Source organism: Hyperoodon ampullatus, assembly GCF_949752795.1.
Source record: "Hyperoodon ampullatus genome assembly, chromosome: 3".
NCBI classification, from domain to species: Eukaryota; Metazoa; Chordata; class Mammalia; order Artiodactyla; family Ziphiidae; genus Hyperoodon; species Hyperoodon ampullatus.
This window is the reverse complement of record NC_136916.1, coordinates 49,899,765-49,920,067: the sequence shown is the minus strand read 5'-3', so window position 1 is coordinate 49,920,067 and position 20,303 is coordinate 49,899,765. Positions and strand designations below refer to the sequence as shown.

The window sequence follows — 20,303 nt, the reverse complement described above, 5'->3', positions numbered from 1 at the left end:
CTATGACCCAAAGAAATTGGAATGGATGCCATCAGTCACCAAAGCAACAAAGATCCACGACATCCCCTTATAATAAACATATGGTCCTTTTCTTTAAACATCAAAAGAAGGATAGACCAGAAATTTTAGAACCCTGAAGACAAATGTACTTAAATTAGAGTACAACTCTGAGTAAATCTCTGTCCTTAGTAAAGTGTATGCAGTAATCTGAAAGGACAGTGAAAATTGTTATCATGTGGTACACTAGGACCTCACTTAGGTATATGCTGAGTGAGAATCATCAAAAAAGGAAATCAACTATGCAAACAGTAGCCATAAAAGAGCCAGAATAGCTATATTAATATCAGACAAAATAGACTTTAAGACAAGAAATATTACTAGAGATAAAGAGAGACATCTTATAATGACAGAAGAATCACTACCTCAGGAAAATATACACATTATAAATGTATACACACGTAACAACAAAGCCCCAAAATACATGAAGTGAAACTGACAGAACTGAAAGGAGCAATAGACAATTCAACAATAAAAACTGGACATTTCAATAACTGAAAAAGAGACTAGATAAATTTAAAGAGATTAAAAATATACAAAGTATGTTCTCTGCCCACGTGAAATTAAATTACAGATCCACAACAGAAATAAATTTGGGGAAACCCCAAACATTTGGAAATTAAATAACACACTTCTAAGTAACACATGCGCCAAAGAAAGAAATCACAAGGGAAACTTTAATATTTTGAACTGAATGAAAACAAAAACACAACATACCAAAACTCATGGAAGCAGCCAAAGCAGTGCTTAGAGGACACATTATGGCTTAAACACCACTATCAGAAAAGAAGAAAGATCTCAAACCAATTCCCTAAGTTTCCACGTTAAGAAACTATAAAAAGAAAAACAAACTAAACTAAAGCAAACAGAGAAAAAGGAAACAATATAGAGTTGAAAGCAATGAAATATAAAGCAAAAAAGCAAATAGGAAAAGATAATAAAACCAAGAATTGATTCTTTGAAACAATTGAAGACTCAATATTAAGATAGAAATTCTCCCCAAATTGATCTCATTCAAAGCAGTCTCTGTCAAAATCTCAGCAGGCTTTTTTTTTTTTTTTTTGCGGTATGTGGGCCTCTCACTGTTGTGGCCTCTCCCGTTGCGGAGCACAGGCTCCGGACGCGCAGGCTCCGGACGCGCAGGCTCAGCGGCCATGGCTCATGGGCCCAGCCGCTCCGCGGCACATGGAATACTCCTGGACCGGGGCACAAACCCGCACACCCTGCATCGGCAGGCGGACTCCCAACCACTGCGCCACCAGGAAAGCCCTCGGCAGGCTTTTTATAGAAACTGACGAGCTAACCCTAAAATCTATATGAAAATGCAAAGGACCTAGAATAGCTGAAACAATTTTGAAAAAAAGAGCAAAGTGGAAGGACTTGCACTACATGATTTCAAAGTGATTTGAAATCATGATTTCTCTAAAGCTAGAAATTAAGGCAATGTGGTATTAGCATAGGAAAGCCATAAAGATCAAGGGAATTTAGAAATTAACCCTTAAATTTTATGATCCATTCTTTTTTAACAAAGGGACAAATGGGAAAATCATAAATTTTTTTCATATGATATTCAAGGAAAATCTAACTTAGATCTTTAATCTCGCTTCATACATGAAAATTAACTCAAAATGGATCATAAACCTAAAGGTAAAAACTAAAATTAACTTTTGAAGTAAACAGAGCAGAAAAGCCTTGTAACCTTGGGTTAAGCAAACAGTTCTTTTTTTTTTTTTTTTTTTTTTTTTTTTGCGGTACGCGGGCCTCTCACTGTTGTAGCCTCTCCCATTGCGGAGCACAGGCTCTGGACGCGCAGGCTCAGCGGCCATGGCTCACGGGCCCAGCCGCTCCGCGGCATGTGGGATCTTCCCGGACCGGGGCACGAACCTGCATCCCCTGCATCGGCAGGCGGACTCTCAACCACTGCGCCACCAGGGAAGCCCCAAGCAAACAGTTCTTAAGACACAACACCAAAAATATAAACCATAAAAAAACCTGATAAGCTGGACTTCATTAAAATTTGTAAAATTTGTGCTTCAAAAGACACCATTGGAAGAATGAAAATACAAGCCATAGAATGGGAGAAAATATTTTGCAAATCACATATCTGATAAGGGACCTGTATTTAGACTATATAAAGAAAATTTACAACTCAATAACAAGACAAATAACCTAATTTAAAAATGGATTCTGGGGGGCTTCCCTGGTGGCACAGTGGTTGAGAGTCCGCCTGCCGATGCAGGGGACACGGGCTCGTACCCCGGTCCGGGAAGATCCCACATGCCGTGGAGCGGCTGGGTCCGTGAGCCATGGCCGCTGAGCCTGCGCGTCTGGAGCCTGTGCTCCGCAACGGGAGAGACCACAACAGTGAGAGGCCCGCGTACCGCAAAAAATAAAAAAATAAATAAATAAATAAAAATGGATTCTGGGACTTCCCTGGTGGCACAGTGGTTAAGAATCCGCCTGGGGCTTCCCTGGTGGCGCAGTGGTTGCGAGTCCGCCTGCCGATGCAGGGGACGCGGGTTCGTGCCCCGGTCTGGGAAGATCCCACATGCCGCGGAGCGGCTGGGCCCGTGAGCCATGGCCGCTGAGCCTGCGCGTCCGGAGCCTGTGCTCCGCAACGGGAGAGGCCACAGCAGTGAGAAGCCCGCGTACCGCAAAAAAAAAAAAAAAAAAAAAAGAATCCGCCTGCTAATGCAGGGGACACGGGTTCAAGCTCTGGTCCGGGAAGATCCCACATGCTGCGGAGCAACTAAGCCCGTGCACCACAACTACGGAGCCTGCGCTCTAGAGCTCGTGAGCCACAACTACTGAGCCTAAGTGCCACAACTACTGAAGCCCATGCACCTAGAGCTCATGCTCCACAACAAGAGAAGCCACTGCAATGAGAAGCCCGTGCACCGCAACAAAGAGTAGCCCCCGCTCGCCGCAACTAGAGAAAGCCCACGTGCAGCAGTGAAGACCCAAAGCAGCCAAAACTAAATAAATAAATATATAAAAAATAAATTACTAAATTTAAAAAAAATGGATTTTGACACATGCTACAACATGGATAAATCTTGAAAACATTACGCTAAGTGAAATGACCCTGACACAAAAGGGCAAATATTGTGTGATTGCACTTATGTGATATACCTAGAATAGGGAAATTCATAGAGACAGAAAGTAGAACAGAGGTCACCTGGGGCTTGAGGTGAGAGTGGAATGGAGAATTATTGTTTAGTGGGAACAGAGTTTCTGTTTGGGATAATCAAAAAGTTTTGAAAACTGATAGTGGTGATGGTTGCATACAACACTGTGAATGTAATTAATGTCAATGAACTGCACACTTTGAAATGGTTAAAGTGATAAATATCTTACACACAATAAAAAAATAATTTTTAAAAATGGGCAGAAGACTCGAGTAGACACTTCACCAAAGAAGACACACAAATGACTGATAAGGACATGAAAAAGTGCTCAACATCATTAGTCATTAGGGAAATGCAAATTAATAGTGCAATGAAATACCACTACACATCCACTATAATGACTATAATCAAAAAGACAGATAATAGCAAGTGTTGGTGAGGATGTGGAGAAACTGGAACCCTCACACATTGCTGGTAGATTGTAAAATGGTATAGCCACTTTGGAAAATTGTTTCGCTATGTTTTAAAAAGTTAAACACAAGCTTACTGCAAGACTCAGCAAGTTCACGCCTAGCAATTTACCCAAGAGAAATGAAAATATATCTCCATACAAAGACGTGTACACATGTTCACAGCAGCTTTATTCACAACAGCTAAAAACTGGAAACAACCCAAATGTCCATCAACTAATAAATGGATAAAAGGAATGCTGCATATCCATACAATAGGATACTACTGGGACATAAATACAAATGAAATATTGATACATGCCAGAACATGGCTGAACCTCAAAAAGATTATTCTAAGTGCAAGAAGCTGGATGCAAAAGACTTCAGATTGTAAGATTCCATTTATACAAAATGTTCAGAAAAGACAAATTACTTATAGAGACAGAAAGCAGATTAGTGGTTGCCTGGGTCTGGGGTGGAAGGAGGGATTATTGGCAAACAGGCTTATATAAATTTGCGGAGTGATTGAAAGGTTTTACAACTGAACTGTGTTGATGGTTGCACAATTCTATTAATTTGCTACAAATCACTGAATTGTATGCTTACAATGGGTGGATTTTTGTGGCTTTTAAGTTATACCTCAATAAAGCTATTAAAATAAATAAATAAAAATCTGACATCGGAAAAAAATGAGTCTTGATTTCAGGAAGCATAACTTCAAAAAAAATGAGTCTTGATTTCAGGAAGCATAACTAAAATACAATATCCAGGGAATTCCCTGGTGGTCCAGTGGTTAGGACGCCATGCTTTCACTGCTGAGGGAGCGGGTTCAATCCCCGGATGGGGAACTAACATCCCACAGGCTGCGTGGCACAGCCAAAAAAACCAAAAAAACAAAAAACAATCTCCATGATGTGAAATAAAGATTTTCCTTAATCTAGCCACATATCTTTTATTCATACATTTTCAAACTACACATGTAGGATACTGACATTATTCAGTGACGTCAGCCCAGGCCCTATATGATCTTAAGCTTTCTGAATTAAATTCTGTGGTCCCTGCGACTGCTCCATAAAAAGCAGTATATTTACAAACTCTAAAAACAGACAATATTGACTTTTTATTGGGTTCATTTTAGAGAAAAATAAAGCAATAAAAGGGAGTCTGAGAAGCAATTCACATCCCTAGATTGTCTGAGTAATAAACTGTATTATATATAATCATTATGACCTAGAAACATTTAATCTGAAGCAGCAAAGGCTGACCTAGTAATTGATTTAATAGCTGTCTTCAGCTACATGAAGGGTATTACAGGGAAACTATTTGACTGGTTCTCCTCTCTTTCCCTTGAGAGCCAAACAAAACAAAAGTGATTTAGTAATCAGCAAGGTACATTGAGATTAAACACAAATAACACTGACAGTAACTGCTATCAAATACTGGAATACATTTAATATATTTGCTCAAGCTGTTTCCTTGGCAATCCTTAAGACTAGACAAGACAGACAGCTTTGGTCTGAACACAGTACTGCTTGGGAGGGACGCATTAGACATGGAACAGGTCTGTGGAAAGGAATGCAGCCCACCTGACTTCCACACGCCTTACCTCGATATCCCGATTCAGTTGCTTCACTATGGCAGTTATGTTTCTGATGTGCTCCTCCAAGAAAAGCCTGGCCAAGCGGTCGCCTCCCCCTTTGTTTTGCATTTTCTGCAAGCTGTTGACGATGTCGTCTTTGATCCGGAAGGCATGCTCCACGAGGGCGGCCGTGGTTTTCTCGTGGCAGAGGATCCTGTCTTCCAGTTGCTCCACTAGGCTTACAGACGAGTAGGGTGCCATGGTCAGGGACTGGCTGTGTCGGGGCATCGTTCTAACTCGCCTACGGAAGGGAGCCCCACGTTACTAGAGTTGTCAATTGGGAAAAAGTCATTTTTAAAGCCAGATTCAAGACTTCCCAGAAAAGGAGAGGCAAATTATCTATCCCTACAAGCTAAATGGGATTTGAGGTAGGGTTTCTACCCCCCGAAGAGTTTTCTTGGTGAGCCAGGCAGCAACTTTAAACAATGGTCCCCAGAGAGTTAAGTGCACTGGTAGCAGGCTCCATGACCTCCCAAAGCAAGAGGCTGGAAGATGGAAGATCAAAGCTTATTAACAAAATTGCCGGACATGCCCTTCTCCTCCCTCCCTCTAAAGCAGTGGCTACAAACTCAAATGCCTACAAGGGTCAGGCAGGGGACATAAATGAGTGAAGCACACCACAGAGAATACACTAGGGAGTGGTGGGGACTTTGGAGAACTGACAGGGCATTCCTCAACTAAAGGGAGCCACAATTCTGCTCCACCCATGAGTGACCATCTGGGAATGCAGATCCATTTTTCCAGATCATGTGATATTTCAACAAGAGGCAGGAAATGTAGGCTTGTATGTGAAGTCACCTGATTTTTAAAAATGTTAACAATTCATTAAAAAAGTATTTAAGATGATCCAGGCCAAACAATGTACTTCTATGAGCCAATTTTGGCCTATGGACACGCCACTTCTGATTTAAAAGGGTTAGCAGGGACTTCCCTGGTGGCACAGTGGTTAAGATTCCACCTGCCAATGCAGGGGACACAGGTGTGAGCCTTGGTCCAGGAAGATCCCACATGCCACGGAGCTACTAAGCCTGTGTCCCACAACTACTGAGCCTGCACTCTAAAGCCCACGAGCCACAACTACTGAGCCTGCGTGCCACAGCTACTGAAGCCTGCACACCTAGAGCCTGTGCTCCACAACAAGAGGAGCCACCACAATGAGAAGCCCACGCACTGCAACGAAGAGTAGCCCCCACTCGCCACAACTAGAGAAAGCCCGTGCGCAGAACAAAGACCCAACACAGCCATAAATAAATAAATAAATAGATAGATAGATAAATAAATAAATTTGTTTTTTAAAATAAAAATAGGGCTTCCCTGGTGGCGCAGTGGTTGAGAGTCCGCCTGCCGATGCAGGGGACACGGGTTCGTGCCCCGGTCCGGGAAGATCCCACATGCCGCGGAGCGGCTGGGTCCGTGAGCCATGGCCGCTGAGCTTGCGCGTCCGGAGCCTGTGCTCCGTAGCGGGAGAGGCCACAACAGTGAGAGGCCCGCATACCGCAAAAAAAAAAAAAAAAAAAAAAAAAAAAATAAAATAAAATAAAATAAAAATAAATAAAAGGGTTAGCAGGGGGACTTCCCTGGTGGCGCAGTGGTTAAGACTCTGCGCTCCCAATGCAGGGGGCCCATGTTCAATCCCTGGTCAGGGAACTCAATCCCACATGCATGCTGCAACTAAGTTCGTGTGCCTCAACTAAGGAGCCCACCTGCTGCAACTAAGACCCAGCACAACCAAACAAATAAATTTTTTAAAATAAATAAATAAAAGGGTTAGCAGGGGTATCAGCCCCCAAACCTCCAGAGGTACATTTCACTGTTGACCAGAAGTGCAACTGTACTAAAGGGCTACTGTGAAATCTCCACCTGTCAGGGTCACTGAATAGTTGACAGTATCCTACAAGTCAGAAGCCAGAGAGGGGACACAACAGTGCTACTCTTGCCCTCGAAAAAAGTCATTGTTGGATAATGTAACAGCCATAAGGCTTCTTTTATAATGATCACACCCACTAACAGCCCTCATGGAATTGGTGGAAAGAAAAAGTATACCTTAGATGCATATTTTCCATATATTATACCTTTCCTCGGTGACAAGAGAAGGAAATACAGTGCTCCGTTGGGCCATTTTCTTTTTAATAATTCACATCTGTTGAAAAAATAAGCATTACATTATTTAACGGTTTATATCTAGAACTTAAATGACTTCTAAAGCTTATTATTAATTTACTAAGGGGATCAAAAATTATGCTGCCATGCTGATCAATTATATTATTAAATACCTTATATCTTATATACAATAGAAACAGAAGATGTCTCTAAATAAGGAGAAAAGAATCAAACATCAAAATGCTTCTGCTAGATAGATCAACAAGGACTGTCAGATGGAGTTTCCTTAAGCTTTCTCACCCCATATCTGCATCTCAAGCTTGAGAAACCACTTTTAAAGAAACAATATAGTTTCTTCAATAGGCTTAGTCAGTCCTGTACTTCTCCACAGGAATGTACAGGAAACTACGCTAGGAAATTTGATCTCAGCAAATTTAGTAAATTCTGTAGCATAAGAGCATTATTTAAAAATTAATCTTAGGGCCTCCCTGGTGGCGCAGTGGTTGAGAGTCCGCCTGCCGATGCAGGGGATACGGGTTCGTGCCCCGGTCTGGGAGGATCCCATATGCCGCGGAGCGGCTGGGCCCGTGAGCCATGGCTGCTGAGCCTGTGCATCCGGAGCCTGTGCTCCGCAACGGGAGAGGCCACAATAGTGAGAGGCCCGCGTACCACAAAAAAAAAAAAAAAAAAAATTAATCTTAATAAAACAATGCATGATCAATGGGATCTGATTTGGGGGAACTTATCTATCCACTAAGAGAATGAGAATGATACTCTTCATTAAAACCTTAAAACTGAAAGCAATTATACTCCAATAAAGACATTAAAAAATAATAAAACCTTGAAACTGTATTATAAGATATAATCATTCATATTACATCAAGCATATATAAGGAAGAGTTGATCATCACAATGCATTAGAAATCTGAACAAAATTGGATGGTTTTAAAAATATCTCATTACTGGAGATTGGTTCAAGATGGCGGAGTAGAAGGACGTGCGCTCACTCCCTCTTGCAAGAGCACCAGAATCACAACTAACTGCTGAACAATCATTGACAGGAAGACACTGGAACTCACCAAAAAAGATACCCCACATCCAAAGACAAAGGAGAAGCCGCAGTGAGACAGTAGGAGAAGCGCAATCACAATAAAATCAAATCCCATAACCGCTGGGTGGGTGACTCACAAACTGGAGAACACTTATGCCACAGAAGTCCACCAACTGGAGTGAAGGTTCTGAGCCCCATGTCAGGCTTCCCAAACTGGGGGTTCGGCAACAGGAGGAGGAATTACCAGAGAATCAGACTTTGAAGGCTACTGGGATTTGATTGCAGGACTTCGACAGGACAGGGGGAAACAGACTCCACTCTTGAAGGTCACACACGAAGTAGTGTGCGCAACAGGACCCAGGGGGAAGGAGCAGTGACCCCATAGGAGACTGAACCAGACCTACCTGCTAGTGTTGGAGGGTCTCCTGCAGAGGCGGGGGGCGGCTGTGGCTCACCGCAGGGACAAGGACACTGGCAGCAGAAGTTCTGGGAAGTACTCCTTGGTGTGAGCCCTCCTGGAGTCCGCCATTAGCCCCACCAAAGAGCCTGCAGGCTCCAGTGCTGGGTCGCCTCAGGCCAAACAACCAACAGGGAGGGAACTCAGCCCCACCCATCATCAGACAAGTGGATTAAAGTTTTACTGAGCTCTGTCCACCAGAGCCACACCCAGCTCTACCCACCACCAGTCCCTCCCGTCAGGAGGCTTGCACAGGCCTCTTAGATAGCCTCATCCACCAGAGGGCAGACAGCAGAAGCAAGAAGAACTACAGTCCTGCAGCCTGTGGAAAGAAAACCACATTCACAGAACAATAGACAAAATGAAAAGGCAGAGGACTATGTACCAGATGAAGGAGCAAGATAAAACCTCAGAAAAACAGCTAAATGAAGTGGAGATAGGAGACCTTCCAGAAAAAGAGTTCAGAATAATGACAGTGAAGATGATCCAGGACCTCGGAAAAAGAATGGAGGCAAAGATCGAGGAGATGCAAGAAATGTTTAACAAAGACCAAGTAGAATTAAAGAACAAACAAACAGAGATGAACAATACAGTAACTGAAATGAAAAACACAGTAGAAGGAATCAACAGTAGAATAACTGAGGCAGAAGAACAGATAAGTGACCTGGAAGACAGAATGACAGAATTCATTGCCGCAGAACAAAATAAGAAAAAAAAATGAAAAGAAATGCAGACACCAACATTCACATTATAGGGGTGCCAGAAGGAGAAGAGAGAGAGAAAGGACCCGAGAAAATATTTGAAGAGGTTATAGTCAAAAACTTGCCTAACATGGGAAAGGAAATAGCCACCCAAGTCCAGGAAGCACAGAGAGTCCCAGGCAGGATAAACTCAAGGAGAAACATGCCAAGACACATAGTAATCAAATTGACAAAAATAAAGACAAAGAAAAGTTATTAAAAGCAACAAAGGAAAAATGACAAATAACATACAAGGAAACTCCGATAAGGTTAACAGCTGATTTCTCAGCAGAAACTCTATAAGCCAGAAGGGAGTGGCACGGATATACTTAAGGTGATGAAAGGGAAGAACCTATAACCAAGATTACTCTAACCAGCAAGGATGTCACTCAGATTCAGCAGAGAAATCAAAAGCTTTACAGACAAGCAAAAGCTAAGAGAATTCAGCACCACCAAACCAGCTCTACAACGAATGCTAAATGAACTTCTCTAAGTGGGAAACACAAGAGAAGAGATGGACCTACAAAAACAAACCCAAAACAATTAAGAAAATGGTAATAGGAACATACATATTGATAATTACCTTAAATGTGAATGGATTAAATGCTCCAACCAAAAGACACAGGCTTGCTCAATCAATACAAAAACAAGACCCATATATATGCTGTCTACAAGAGACCCACTTCAGACCTAGGGACACATAGAGACTGAAAGTGAGGGGATGGAAAAAGATATTCCATGCAAATGGAAACCAAAAGAAAGCTGGAGTAGCAATACTCATATCAGATAAAACAGACTTTAACATAAAGAATGTTACAAGAAACAAGGAAGGACACTACATAATGATCAAGGGATCAATCCAAGAAGAAAATATAACAATTATAAATATATATGCACCCAATACAGGAGCACCTCAACACATAAGGCAAATGCTAACAGCTATAAAAGAAGAAATTGACAGCAACACAGTAACAGTGGGGGACGTTAACACCGCACTGGCACCAATGGACAGATCATCCAAACAGAAAATTAATAAGGAAACACAAGCTTTAAATGACACAATAGACCAGATACATTTAATTGACACTTATAGGACATTCCATCCAAAAACAGCAGATTACACTTTCTTCTCAAGCGCACACAGAACATTCTCCAGAACAGATCACATCTTGGGTCACAAATCAAGCCTTGGTAAATTTAAGAAAATTGAAATCATATCAATGATTTCCTTGATTTGATTGAAATCATATCAATCATATCTTTTCCAACCACAATGCAATGAGATTAGAAATAAATTACAGGGAAAAAATGTAAAAAACACAAACACATGGAGGCTAAATAATACGTTCCTAAATAACCAAGAAATCACTGAAGAAATCAAAGAGGAAATCAAAAACCACCTAGAGACAAATGACAATGAAAACACGACGATCCAAAACTGATGGGATTCAGCTAAAGCAGTTCTAAGAGGGAAGTTTGTAGCAATACAATCCTACCTCAAGAAACAAGAAAAATCTCAAATAAACAATCTAACCTTACACCTAAAGGAACTAGAGAAAGAAGAACAAACAAAACCCAAAGTTAGCAGAAGGAAAGAAATCATAAAGATCAGAGCAGAAATAAATGAATTAGAAACAAAGAAAACAACAGCAAATATCAATAAGACTAAAAGCTGGTTCTTTGAGAAGATAAACAAAATTGATAAACCTTTAGTCAGACTCATCAAGAAAAAGAGGGAGAGGACTCAAATCAATAAAATTAGAAATGAAAAAGGAGAAGTTACAACAGACACCACAGAAATACAAAGCATCAAAAGAGACTACTACAAGCAATTCTATGCCAATAAAATGGACAACCTGGAAGAAATGGACAAATTCTTAGAAAGGTATAACCTCCCAAGACTGAACCAGGAAGAAATAGAAAATATGAACAGACCAATCACAAACAATGAAACTGAAATTGTGATTAAAAATCGTCCAACAAACAGAAGTCCAGGACCAGATAGCTTCACAGGTGAATTCTATCAAACATTTAGAGAAGCGCTAACACCCATCCTTCTCAAACTCTTCCCAAAAACTGCAGAGGAAGGAACACTCCCAAACTCATTCTACAAAGCCACCATCACCCTGATACCAAAACCACAAAGGTTCTACAAAAAAAGAAAATTACAGACCAATATCACTGATGAATATAGATGCAAAAATCCTCAACAAAATTCTAGCAAACAGAATCCAACAACACATAAAAGGATCATACACCATGATCAAGTGGGATTTATCCCAGGGATGCAAGGATCCTTCAATATATGCAAATCAATCAATGTGATACACCATATTAACAAATTGAAGGATAAAAACCATATGGTCATCTCAATAGATGCAGAAAAAACTTTTGACAAAATTCAACACCCATTTATGATAAAAATTCTCCAGAAAGTGGGCATAGAGGGAACCTACCTCAACATAATAAAGGCCACAGATGACAAACCCACAGGAAACATCACTCTCAATGGTGAGAAACTGAAACTATTTCCTCTAAGATCAGGAACAAGACAAGGATGTCCACTCTTGCCACTCTTACTCAACATACTTTTGGAAGTCCTAGTCATGGCAATCAGAGAAGAAAAAGAAATAAAAAGAATACAAATTGGAAAAGAAGAAGTAAAACTGTCACTGTTTGCAGACGACATGATACTATACATAGAGAATCCTAAAGATGCCACCAGAAAACTACTAGAGTTAATCAATGAATTTGGTAAAGTTGCAGGATACAAAATTAATGCACAGAAATCTCTTGCATCCCTATACACTAAAATGAAAGATCAGAAAGAGAAATTAAGGAAACAATCCCATTCACCACTGCAACAAAAAGAATAAAATACCTAGGAATAAACATAACTAAGGAGGTAAAAGACCTGTACTCAGAAAACCATAAGACACTGATGAAAGAAATCAAAGATGACACAAAACAGATGAAGAGAAATACCATGTTCTTGGATTGCAAGAATCAATATTGTGAAAATGACTATACTACCCAAAGCAATCTACAGATTCAATGCAACCCCCATCAAATTACCAATGGCATATTTTACAGAACTAGAACAAAAAATCATAAAATTTGTATGGAGACACAAAAGACCCTGAATAGCCAAAGCAATCTTGAGAGAAAAAAACAGAGCTGGAAGAATCTGACTCCCTGACTTCAGACTATACTACAAAGCTACAGTAATTAAGACAATATGGTACTGGCACAAAAACAGAAATGCAGATCAATGGAACAGTATAGAAAGCCCAGACACAAATCCACGCACCCATGGTGAACTAATATGATAAAGGAGGCAAGGATATACAATGGAGAAAAGACAGTCTCTTCAGTAAGTGGTGCTGGGAAAACTGGACAGCTACATGTAAAAGAATGAAATTAGAACACTCCTTAACACCATACACAAAAATAAACTCAAAATGGATTAAAGATCTAAATGTAAGACGGGACACTATAAAACTCTCAGAGGAAAACATAGGAAGAACAATCTTTGACATGAATCACAGCAAGATCTTTTTTGACCTACCTGCTAGAATAGTGGAAATAAAAACAAAAATAAACAAATGGGACCTGATGAAACTTAAAAGCTTTTGCACAGCAATGGAAACCATAAACAAAACGAAAAGACAACCCTCAAAATGGGAGAAAATATTTGCAAACGAATCAACAGACAAAGGATTAATCTCCAAAATATATAAACAGCTCATGCAGCTCAATATTAAAAAAGCAAACAACCTAATCCAAAAATGGGCAGAAGGCCTAAAGAGACATTTCTCCAAAGAAGACATACAGATGGCCAAGAAGCACATGAAAAGCTGCTCAACTTCACTAATTATTAGAGAAATGCAAATCAAAACTACAATGAGGTATCACCTCACACCAGTCAGAAAGGCTATCATCAAAAAATCTAGAAACAATAAATGCTGGAGAGAGTGTGGAGAAAAGGGAACACTCTTGCACTGCTGGTGGGAATGTGAATTGGTACAGCCACTATGGAGAACAGTATGGAGGTTCCTTAAAAAACTACAAATAGGGGCTTCCCTGGTGGCACAGTGGTTGAGAGTCTGCCTGCCGATGCAGGGGATATGGGTTCGTGCCCCGGTCCAGGAAGATCCCACATGCCGTGGAGCGGCTGGGCCCGTGAGCCATGGCCGCTGAGCCTGCATGTCCGGAGCCTGTGCTCCACAACGGGAGAGGCCACAGCAGTGAGAGGCCCGCGCACCACAAAAAAAACAAACAAACAAACAAAAAAAAAACTACAAATAGAACTACCATATGACCCAGCAATCCCACTAGTGGGCATATACCCTGAGAAAACCATAATTCAAAAAGAGTCATGTACCAAAATGTTCACTGCAGCTCTATTTACAATAGCCCGGAGATGGAAACAACCTAAGTGTCCATCATCCGATGAATGGATAAAGAAGATGTGGCACATATATACAATGGAATATTACTCAGCCATAAAAAGAAACGAAATTGAGCTATTTGTAATGAGGTGGATAGACCTAGAGTCTGTCATACAGAGTGAAGTAAGTCAGAAAGAAAAAGACAAATACCGTATGCTAACACATATATATGGAATTTAAGAAAAAAAATGTCATGAAGAATTTAGGGGTAAAACAGGAATAAAGACACAGACTTACTTGAGAATGGACTTGAGGATATGGGGAGGGGGAAGGGTAAGCTGTGACAAAGCGAGAGAGAGGCATGGACATATATACACTACCAAACGTAAGGTAGATAGATAGTGGGAAGCAGCCGCAGAGCACAGAGAGATCAGCTCGGTGCTTTGTGACCGACTGGAGGGGTGGGATAGGGAGGGTGGGAAGGAGGGAGACGCAAGAGGGAAGGGATATGGGAACAGATGTGTATGTATAACTGATTCACTTTGTTATAAAGCAGAAACTAATACACCATTGTGAAGCAATTATACTCCAATAAAGTTGTAAAACAAACAAACAAACAAAAAAAACCAACCCAATCCAAAAATGGGCAGAAGACCTAAGTAGACATTTCTCCAAAGAAGACATACAGATGGCCAAGAGGCACATGAAAAGACGCTGAACATCACTAATTATTAGAGAAATGCAAATCAAAACTACAATGAGATATCACCTCACACCGGTTAGAATGGGCATCATCAGAAAATTTACAGACAACAAATTCTGGAGAGGGTGTGGAGAAAAGGGAACCCTCTTGCACTGTTGGTGGGAATGTAAATTGATACAGCCATTATGGAGAGCAGTATAGAGGTTCCTTAAAAAACTAAAAATAGAATTACCATATGACCCAGCAATCCCACTACTGGGCATATACCCAGAGAAAACCATAATTCAAAAAGACACATGCACCCCAATGTTCACTGCAGCACTATTTACAATAGCCAGGTCATGGAAACAACCTAAATGCCCATCAACAGACGAATGGATAAAGAAGATGTGGTACACATATACAATGACATATTACTCAGCCATAAAAAGGAATGAAATTGGGTCATTTGTAGAGACATGGATGGACCTAGAGATTGTCACAGAGAGTGAAGTAAGTCAGAAAGAGAAAAACAAATACCGTATATTTAACACATATATGTGGAGTCTAGAAAAATGGTACAGATGAACCAGTTTGTAAGGCAGAAATAGAGACACAGATGTAGAGAACAAATGTATGGACACCAAGGGGGGAAAGCGGGGGCAATGGAGGGGTGGGATGAACTGGGAGATTGGGATTGACATGTATACACCGATGTGTATAAAATGGAAAACTAGTAAGAACCTGCTGTAAAAAAAATAAATAAAATAAAATTCAAAAAAGTGTTCATTACTTAGGTTTCTCGATACTGTTGTTAATTGCCTTAAAACAATGCCTAGTCACTGTGATCTGATTCAGTAATTAGTTCTCATTTAGATGTTGGATTCCAAAAGCATTTCTGATTGAAACCATTGTTTTGGCATCATCTATCCAGTATGTTATTTGTAGAGTTTCAAAATGTGAACATTTGACTTTTCTAGACAAAGAATTCTGAATTTAAACAAAATGCATTTAAGAAAAAAAGTGATTCAAGCCAAACAATCTACAATGCCAAAGGAGTTCTTCAGTATTAAAGAATAATTTTTGCCATTTAGACTACAAAAATTAAGCCAGTGTGAAAGATGTTAATATTTAGAATCACAGAATCTTTACAATTCTAAAGTTGTAAAATACCTTAGCTGAAGTGTTAATCTATAGAATAACCCAACCTAAGAGACATTTGGCATCTATTATGTAGACAACCTAAACAGGTAAGATAAAAATCCCCTCCCTCAAGGGCTTCACAGCCTACAGAGAAAGGTAGACATCCCAACCAACCAGGAAACACTGGGATAACTGGCTAACTAATCATATGAACAGAAACGCATGGGGAGAAAACACTAACTCAAAAAGTTATAATTAACCCTTATGTCCACTGCAGCATTATTTAAAATAGCCAAGATATGGACAGTACCTAAGTGTGATGAATAGATAATGTGAGATATACACACACATACACACCCACGCACACACATATACATACACACATGCACAGTGGAATACTATTCAGCCAGAGAAAAAGAATAAAATCTTGTCATTTGCAACTGTATGATCTTACTTTAAATCTTAAAAAACAAAACAAACACACAAAACCCCCACCAAATTTATAGATACAGAAAACGGAATGATGGTTGCCAGAGCCAGGCACTGGGAAGTAGGCAAAATGGGTGAAGAGGGTCAAAGGAACAGACTTGCAGCTATAAAATACATAAGCCATAGGAATGTAATGTCAGCATGATGTCTATAGTTAATAATACTGTATTGCATATTTGAAAGATCCTAAGAAAGTAAATCTTAAAAGTTCTCATCATACACACAAAATATTTTGTAACTATGTGTGCTGACCGATGTCAACCAGACTTACTGTGGTGATCATTTTGTAATATATACAAATATAGAGTCGTTATGTTGTATACTTGAGACTAATATAATGCTATATGTCAATTATACCTCAATGTAGAAAAAAAAATTTTTAACATTTAAAAGAAAAAACAAACATGGGGAGGAAAAAGGGAGAGGGCTTTGTTTTTTTCCTGGGTAGCAACCAGCTCAGGGAAGAACTGATGAGAATGAGGAGTTCCCAAAGTAGAGAACAGAGAGGTTGTGTCATACTTTCTCTGTGCCACACTCCGGGATTCCCTCCACTTCCTTTACTCTCAACACACCCCAGCCTAACCCCTTCTTCAGCCTCATCCCTGGCCACTCCGTACCACAGCCCAGTTAACTCTAACCTTCCCCAAAGCCGCCCCACCTACCACTGTCCTGCAGCACATCATGCACGTTGCTGCCATCACACCTTTGCCTGTGTGCTCTATCAGAAATGCCCTTCCCCCCTCTGCCTGCCGAGAAAACTCGTACTAATCCTGTAAGGCCCCACCAGCCCTTCCATTCAATAAAATGGCTGCCTCGTGTGTATCCTTTAGCTCTTTATTCTGTGTGTTTTATACTACTTACTATATCCTATTATTCTTAGCTGTTTAATAGTCTGTCTCCCCTACTAACTTATATGCTCCTTCAGGGCATGTTTCCAATCTTAACGGGGACTTCCCTGGTGGCACAGTGGTTGAGAGTCCGCCTGCCGATGCAGGTTCGTGCCCCGGTCCGGGAAGATCTCACATGCCGCGGAGCAACTAGTCCCGTGAGCCACAACTACTGAGCCTTTGTGTCTGGAGCCTGTGCTCCGCAACGGTAGAGGCCACAACAGTGAGAGGCCCGCGTACTGCAAAAAAAAAAATCTTAACGGACAGAGCTGACCTACGAGAATCCACACAATGGACTTCCCGGGTGGCGCAGTGGTTGAGAATCTGCCTGCCAATGCAGGGGACATGGGTTCGAGTCCTGGTCTGGGAAGATCCCACATGGCATGGAGCAACTAGGCCCGTGAGCCACAACTATTGAGCCTGCGCGTCTGGAGCCCGTGCTCCGCAACAAGAGAGGCCGCGACAGTGAAAGGCCCGCGTGTCGCGATGAAGAGTGGCCCCCGCTTGCCGCAACTAGAGAAAGCCCTCACACAGAAACGAAGACCCAACACAGCCAAATATAAATAAATTAATTAATTAATTAAAAAAAAAAGAATCCACACAATGAGAGCATGATTAGCATTCCAGTATCAGAAACTGCAGCAATAAAGGCATTAGAGAATATGGTTTAGTTAAAAGTATAGTTCTCTACTGAGACCAAATCCCAAACATTAGCCACTCAGTATAATACCTGGGAATGAATGGAGACCTTTGCAATGCCTTCTTCTGAAAGTCATTTCATCCGCCTGGAATTATCCTGCCTGAGCTACAGAAGCCCAGCTACATCCCCTTTCTGAAAAAGGAGTCTACCCACCACTCATTGTCTGAGATTGCTTTTCAATAACACACCTCCCTGTAACAAACCAAGCACTGTGCACGCTCTGTGAGAGAAAATGTCACATGGCATGAGTCCACAACATACACTGAGGTCTGTTCAGAATTGGTGCCCTTTTTATCAGTGTGGTGGGCAAGTGTTTATCTGTTAGGTCTCTTGGTTGGTTAGTATCATGATTCTTTGCCAGAACAAAGGGATCTATATTCCTAATGAATAAGGATTAAAAATAAATGTCACTGGAATAAGTTACTTCTCAAAAATTGTTTCCAGATCTTCCCATTAATTCTGGCTCCCTTGCCTGAGGTCATCAGCTCTTGCACGTTTATAAATCTCATCTCTAGCACCACAAGTGGGTCTGCAACACTATCAGGCAGGTCTGGGTCGTACACTGTTTTGATTGTGCCATATTTTGCTGTTATCATATCAATCTCCAGTTTAGGAGTTTAAAAACTTGGGGAAATCAGGGGAAGGGACAGGTAGGTAAAGCAAAGACAGAAGAATTGAAAGAAATAAGAGAAAGTAAAATTACAATGCCCAAAATATGCAATAGATCGACAGAATTTGGAGGTTAAAATAAGAGTAAAGGGAAATGCTATTATCTAAACCAAAACATTTATCTCTGATTATAAGGACTCTGAGATATTCTCAGATACATATATAGTTTTTAATGACAAAAGGAAACATTAATCCCAATAAATTGTTCTATTTTTGTAAGTAAGATGACACTGGATAGAAATACCTACATATCATTTTAATGTAAAATGATACATGAACTGAACAAATTAAAATTTTTACGGAAACATTAAAATTTAGTTTTTCAGTTTACTATTACAATACAGCACTGATGTGTTCTGCTGAGTGTCAGAATTTAAAAAATAGGCAAAGCATTTATGAATTAAGTCGTTGTAATGTGGTGGTGGGGAAAAAAAAAGCTGATTTCCTTATAGTTAAAAATAGAGTGAAAGGAGAGAGGGCGGAGAACAGTGGAAGGCGTGTCTAGGAGGACAGATGGGAGTGTTCCTTAACTGATCTCTGAGGCCAGGCTCAGGCTTGGACCCTGTTCTGGGGCAGCAAGGACTGATCAGCGATGGGAAACTCAAGGGCAGTGAACAGCCAGCGGCGAGATCATCTCAGAATGCAGTGGCAGATGCTGGACCAGGAATCCCTCCTGGGAGGGACAGGATGGGGCCCAGGAGGGAAGAGGGGCTGAGGGTTCCCTCAGAGCCTCTTTACTCCTTTCTCTCCATTGCTATTCAGCGCTTCTCCCTCCCTTCTCACTGCCTCCTCTCGTTTGATTTTCCCTTTTCCGCCCACTCACCCCTCTCCATTCATCTTCCTTTGCTCTTTCCCTCTTCTTAACTTTCTCTTTCCACAGTCCATTTTCCTTCCCTCTACCATCTCTCCTTTCCCTCCTTTGCTCTCTCCCTTTCCACAGCTACAGTCCAACATACTTTTCCATCAGGGAAGACATGGGTGGTGGGGTCAGGAAGGTCCTCATTTGAAGCCTGGCTTCCCCAATAACTATGATCCTAGTGGGCTTGTCGGGTTGGGGACCGCAGAACTAATAGCTGCTCCCTCTTTGGAGTGTTGACCCCATGTCTGGCATTCATGCAGCACGTTTGCGGGCATTAACGGAATTCATCCTCACAATCATTCGTGAAGGGTCTGATCTTATCACCTCCATTTAACCAGAGGAAACAGAGACCTAGAAATGTTCAGCAACTGGCCCGATGTCACAGGAGGGAAGAGAGCAGGGATCTGAGCCTAGGGCCCCGGCCTTTTCATCAGCAGGCATCACCCATAGAGAGGTGGTGGGGTGTCCAGAACAGAGTCTGGCCTCGGCGCACTGGATATGCTTCCAAAAAGGGCTGTTCCTTTCTCTTCCCTGCTTAATGTCCTTTCATCACATCTGACAGAAAATATATCTGTTTTTTAAAGTAAAACTTTATATAAAAGGTTCAGCAAATATAGTATTCATTTGTTTAAAGCCCTATTATATAGTTTATTGTGGTGGGTTAGTGGGGATATCATTAGGTACTTGCTATCACCCTTTCATCTGGCCAAAGCTGTTCCTCTGGCACCGATGTGTGCTGAGGTTACAGCTGGACTGAAGCCATGCTACTGTCACTTGTGTTTTTGAAACCAGAGCACATACATGAAAAAAACAATTCGCGGGAACACCCTGGCGATCCACTGGTTAGGACTCTGCACTCTCA

General features: G+C 41.1%; 1 protein-coding gene across 1 annotated transcript in view; it reads right to left on the bottom strand.

Moving 5' to 3' along the window:
* The window catches only part of FAM81A (family with sequence similarity 81 member A), a gene marked incomplete at its 5' end in the record, with an annotated part of 51,920 nt that extends 44,584 nt beyond the window's left edge, over positions 1–7,336 (bottom strand). Inside the window, 2 exons of the mRNA XM_079699967.1 lie at positions 5,241–5,514; positions 7,317–7,336. Of these exons, the coding sequence (XP_079556093.1) occupies positions 5,241–5,514; positions 7,317–7,336 (294 nt within the window). The remainder of the gene's footprint in view (positions 1–5,240; positions 5,515–7,316) is intronic.
* Positions 7,337–20,303: the final 12,967 nt, after the last annotated feature.